This window comes from Bison bison, unplaced genomic scaffold, assembly GCF_000754665.1.
Source record: "Bison bison bison isolate TAMUID 2011002044 unplaced genomic scaffold, Bison_UMD1.0 scf7180017864468, whole genome shotgun sequence".
NCBI lineage: Eukaryota > Metazoa > Chordata > Mammalia > Artiodactyla > Bovidae > Bison > Bison bison.
In genome coordinates this window covers 1,073,905-1,079,495 of record NW_011495029.1, presented here as the reverse complement: position 1 = coordinate 1,079,495, position 5,591 = coordinate 1,073,905, and the positions used below count along the sequence as shown (strand labels likewise).

The following is a 5,591-nucleotide window of genomic DNA, read 5'->3' as shown; positions in this document are numbered from 1 at the left end:
CTCCAGGGTGGAGCTGGTGTGGGGTGGGAAGGGTGGGCACTTCCTTCCCTGTCTTCCCCTTTGGGATCGCCCAGCACTAGTCTCTCCCCATCAGCTTCCACACCCCTATCAGCTTGCAACTCACTGCCCCTTGAACTTGAGCTGAAGTCCCGGACCCTTACCCTAGTGTTCAAGGCCACTTGGCCTGGCTTCCTTCTCCAGCATGCCTCCTCTTGTGGCTTATATTCCTGTCACACCAAGGACCAGCTCTCCAGGCTCAACTTGCCCTTCCATGCCTCTAAACACTTGCACACCAAGCAGCCTCAGCCTGCTTGGAAGGCTCTTGTCACCCCGAAAATTGCCACTCTCCCATCAAGTTCAGTGAGGAGTCACCTCCTCCAGGAGGCCTTCCCAGACTCTTGGAGCCCCTGGTACCTTCTCTTTCAGGGTGTTTACTTCCTGGGTCTTTGCTGCCTGATAATGGGTCTGTCTCCCTCATTGGGCTGAGTTTCCCCGAGGGCAGAGCTTCTGCCATCCTTACATCTCTGTTCTGAATACTCAGCATCAGGGCTGATCTGGGTGGTGCTGGGCTGAAAGTTTGTTGAACGACTGAGTGCCCTCCCCCACCTCCAGCCTATCCCCCTCCCTCTCCAAGCTTGGAGGTCATCTCTCGGGAAGAGATGGGAGCACAGAGTGAGATCCAGGGTTCTAAATGCAATCCTGCATTAGTGAGTGTAATCTAACTGGCAGGCCATTTAATATGTCTGAGCCTCAGTTTCCTCATCTGTAAAGTGGGGATAACCAGTTACCTGCTGCCTGTGGTTGCTGTAGGGCTTATGTGGTGGTACAGCGATAAAGAATCCACCCGCAATGCAGCAGATGCAGGTTCAACCCTTGGGTCAGGAAAGTCCCCAAAGAAGGAAATGGCAATCCACTTCAGTTTTCTTGCCTGGGACATTCCACTGACAGAGGAGCCTGGTGGGCTACCGTCCATGGGGTTGAAAAGAGTCGGACACAACTTAGCAACTAAACACCACCAAAAGCGTGGTTGCTGTAGGAGTCTATAAGCCAAGATACAGAAATTGTTTAGCACTTGCTCAATAAACATTTGCTAATTATTATTTGTGGAGTTCTACAGAGTCTCAGAAGTATAAAAATTAAGATCAATTGAACTTCAGAATCATACAATCTTATAATCATATAAGAGTGATGAAGTAGAATTAAATTAAATAAATGAGATGATTCAGGTAAATCTCTGATCAAATCTGAGTGCAGAGAAAGACTGCCTTGACTCATTCATTCTGCAGATATCTAATCAAGTGCCCACCACTTGCTGGGTAATGTTCCAGGCACCAAGGATACTCCAGAGATCAAGTCCTTGCCCCCTCAGAGAGCTCAGTCTGGTGGGGCAGACAGAAAACGAATAAAGAATCAGAAGTAGATATTTAATATATCAGATGATGATAAGTACTAGGGAGAAAAATGAAACAAGCGACGGGGACAGAGAGTGGTGGGTGGTTGGGGTAAGCCTCTCTGAATGGTGATATTTGAGCAGGGACATGCCGATCCCTGGGAAAAGAGAGCACCAGGAGGGAGGAACAGCAGGTACAAAGGTGGAGGTGGGAGCTCGGCATGTGGCATCCCCCAAGCTTGTTCTCTCTGCCTTTGTCTCTCTCCTGTCTCCAGTTCGTCTGGTTCCACCCCACTCACTCCAGGTCGTCCACATAGAGACCCATAGGTGCAACATAACCTGGACCGTCTCCCAGGTATCCCACTACATCCAAAACGACGTGGAGTTTGAGGCCCGGTTAAGGTACGCCGACCACAGCTGGGAGGTGAGTGCCTGGCTCCGTCGCACCTGCCCTGACTCCTCCCTGTCCTGGTTACCCTATCCATCCTTCATCTCAGCAAAGCCACAGAAGCCCCTAATCAACCCCTCCTGCTCCTTGGAACTGCCCCCCACCACCCCCCTCTGGGGTCCCCTGACACCCCAAGGGTCCAGCTGGCATCATATTCAAGGCAAGATTTACAAAGCCAAGAGGCAGGTGACTCCCACTCTGAAGATTACAGAGGCCTTGGGCAGCCACTCTTCCCTCTTCAAATCCAGTGTGGTCCATGTCCATGGGGGTTGATTGCTTACTCATTCACCGTGTGTTAGTCACTCAGATGTGTCCGATACTTTCAAGGTAGGAATACTGGAGAACGTTGCCATTCCCTTCTCCAGCGATCTTCCTGACCCAAGGATTCAACCCAGGTATCCTGCATGCAGCAAATTATTTACTGTAGAACCACCACTCATTCACTTACCCATTCCTTTATTCGCTCACTCAGTCAACAAACATTTCCTGAGTACCTACTGTGTGCTGAATGCTGGGGCAAGAATGGGGGGAGAGTCTGACAAGCTGCCTCTGAGGAAACTCACATGGGGGATAGGAACAGACTCTGTGCTGTTTTTATATACTCATCAAATTTCATTGTGATAACACAGTTCAGAAGGCCTGGGCCAGGCTCCTTCAGACTCATGTGACCAGGGCTTTCTGAGATCTGGGGCTTAGGCAGGAGTTGAGCCTTTGAGGATCTGGGGAGGGTCTTCCAGGCAGAGGAAAGAACCATTGCACAGGCAAGACACGGCCTATGTGTCTGGCGTACTGAAGAAAAAAGCAAAAAGTGTGACTCCAAGCAGGGAGAGGTCTATGGGAAACCCCTCTTTATGGCTGAGTGGAGAAGAGACTGCTGCAGAGCACAGGGGTGCGGGGCGCAGGGAAGGAGGGAGACCTTGGACGGGGCTCAGAGGTCATGGGAGCTCAGACCTGCAGGAGGAAGGAGTGGAGGGAAGAGGGAAGGGTCCAGAATAGGTTCTGGAGGTGGAGCCAGCTGATTGACAGATGGCTTTGGATACTGGAGTAGAGAGAGGGGGAGGAGTTCAGGAAGACCCTGATTCCTGGGGCCCCTGCAAGTGGCTAGTTGGGGAGCCTTTCTGTAGGAGGGGGGACAGTGCAGGGTGGATGGCTGGAAGGGATAAAGGAAGGCACTGCTTTGCTCATACTCTCAGCCAGCCCTGCCACAGGAAGTGAGGGGGCAGTGCAGACCCCTCTGGTCTGACAGCCCTGTCTCTGCCCCAGGACGCCCGGCTACTGACCCTCAGGCAGAACCAGCAATGGATCTCCCTGGAGAATCTCGCTCCAGGCATGGAATATGAGCTTCAGGTGCGGGCCAAGCCCCGGCTAGGCAGCCACGAGGTTTGGAGCCACTGGAGCCAGCCCCTGGCCTTCAGGATGCTCCCTGCAGGTACTGATGGGGAGCGGAGGTGGGGATGCAGCCTGGGCAGGAGGCAGGGACTGGGGGCAGCTGCTGGGGCAGCATTGGAGTGTGGGTACGGCGCCCTTTGACCATCATTAACTCACTGGATGTGACCTGCAGGGTGGTAACGTGGGCATGTTTTACAGATGGGAACAGGGATTCAGAGAGGGAGTGGAACTTGCCAGTGGGCTTGTGAGTTAGTGTGAGGCCAGTGAGATTCTTTCCACTCTCTCCACCCTGAAACCTCAAACTTTTGATTTCTTTTAGTTGCTCTGAGACATATGGGATCTTATAGGACCAGAGACTGAACCTGTGTCTCCTGAATTTGCAAGTGGATTCTTTACCTCTGAGCCACAAGGGAAGCCCCTCCTTATGGAATTTACTTGGCTCTTGCATTTACTGTCTGCCCACCCACTGCTATTGTCTCCCCTGACCCCCACTCCCACCAGACTGTAAGCTCTGTACTGTTATAGTCCAGGAACCTAGAAGAGAGCTGCTACATAGTAGGTACTCAATAAAAATTTGTTGATTGAATGAGTGCAAGTCTAGAATTTTAGAAGGTTAAGGGCATATATAGAAGGTTTAGAAGGTATCTAAAAGGTCTTCCCTTCTAGGCTCAGTCAAGTAAGGATCTGTTTTTTTTCTCTCCGCATATGTTTTATTTGAACTGGCCTACTGTATGCATTTTATACTTAATACGACCACATTTTCTAAAGACAAAACTGCTTATATAGTCTGAAAAATGATTGTTTTTCCCTGCATTGTTACTTTATTTAGATAAAACCTTGAAGGATTTAGAATCAAACATAGTATTTACTGTTATCATTTGATATTAGGACTATTCTGAAAATTTAACCCAATGGTTATTGTACTGATTATTTGCATATTTGCCCTACTCCCATACTAAGAGATGTTTCCTTGGGTTAGACAGATTTCAAGTCTCATGCATTCTGTAACACCCAGAGTGCCCAGCACATGCTGCCAGTAGGTACTCAGTAAATCACTGTTAGATTAATAAATGGATGAATAGACCCTTTCTCAACCCAATGTCAAGACCTTCCTTCATTTCATCCTTCATCCTTGTCTCAATCCATCCATCTATCCCTCCATCCTCCAGTGAAAAAGTTCACTTTAAATTCAATGTTCAAAAAATTTAAGATCATGGCATCCAGTCCCATCACTTCATGGTAAATAGAAGGGGGAAAAGTGGAAGCAGTGACAGATTTTATTTTCTTGGGCTCCAAAATCACTGTGGGTGGTGACTGCATCCATGAAATTAAGACACTTGGTCCTTGGAAGAAAAGATATGACAAATCTAGACAGTGTATTAAAAAGCAGAGACATTACTTTGCCAACAAAGGTTCATATGGTCAAAACTATGGTTTTACCAGTGGTCATGTACAGATGTGAGAGTTGGACCATAAAGAAGGCTCAGTGCCAAATAATTGATGCTTTGAGACTGTGGTTCAGGAGAAGACTCTTGAGAGTTCCTTGGGACGCAAGGAGATCAAAACCAGTCATCCTAAAGGAAATCAACCCTCAATAGTCATTGGAAGGACTGATGCTGAAGCTCCAATACTTTGGCTACCTAATGAAGAGCTAACTCATTGGTAAGGACCCTGATGCTGGGGAAGATTGAGGACAGGAGGACAAGTGGGCGGCAAAGGATGAGAAGGTTGGATAGCATCACCGACTCAATTGACATGAATTTGAGCAAACTCCAGAAGACAGTGAAGGACAGGGAAGCTTGGTGTGTTGCAGTCCATGGGATTGCAAAGAGTCAGGTATGACTTAGCGACTGAATAACAACATCCCTCATCCATCCATCCCTCAGAGAGCTATTCTTAGGTAGGTTGATAAGGAGTCCGGGGCCCTCAAGGAGGAGAAAGGGACAAATGCTTTTTTCTACATTCCTTCATCTTAGTTACATAAGACTTTTTTCTTAAGGTCTGAGTTGTTATGGAAACAATCATAACAACTAAATTAAAACCAATTAAAAATATTGCTTAATACTAACTTTATTTAAGCCCAGAGCTAAGGGCACCCCACTCCAGTACTCTTGCCTGGAAAATCCCATGGATGGAGGAGCCTGGTAGGCTCCAGTCCATGGGGTCGCCAAGAGTCGGATACGACTGAGCGACTGTACTTTCACTTTTCACCTTCATGCATTGGAGAAAGAAATGGCAACCCACTCCAGTGTTCTTGCCTGGAGAATCCCAGGGACAGGGGAGCCTGGTGGGCTGCCGTCTATGGGGTCGCACAGAGTTGGACACGACTGAAGTGACTTAGCAGCAGCAGCAGCAATGACTACA

General features: G+C 48.6%; 1 protein-coding gene across 4 annotated transcripts in view; it reads left to right on the top strand.

Annotated features, from left to right (window-relative positions):
- The first annotated feature begins 1,374 nt into the window (after positions 1-1,374).
- The window catches only part of LOC105003413 (interleukin-2 receptor subunit beta-like), an 18,018-nt gene continuing 13,801 nt past the window's right edge, over positions 1,375-5,591 (top strand). For 3 of the 4 annotated variants that reach the window (XR_827104.1, XR_827105.1, XM_010860556.1), the window contains exons 1-2: positions 1,375-1,814; positions 3,102-3,267. Coding sequence is in view for 2 of the 4 variants with exons in the window: in XM_010860556.1 (XP_010858858.1) it covers positions 1,539-1,814; positions 3,102-3,267 (442 nt within the window). In the remaining 2 variants the exon portion in view is untranslated. Of the gene's footprint in view, positions 1,815-3,101; positions 3,268-3,546; positions 4,322-5,591 lie in introns of those variants that run through there. The other variant, XM_010860557.1, reaches the window with a different exon arrangement.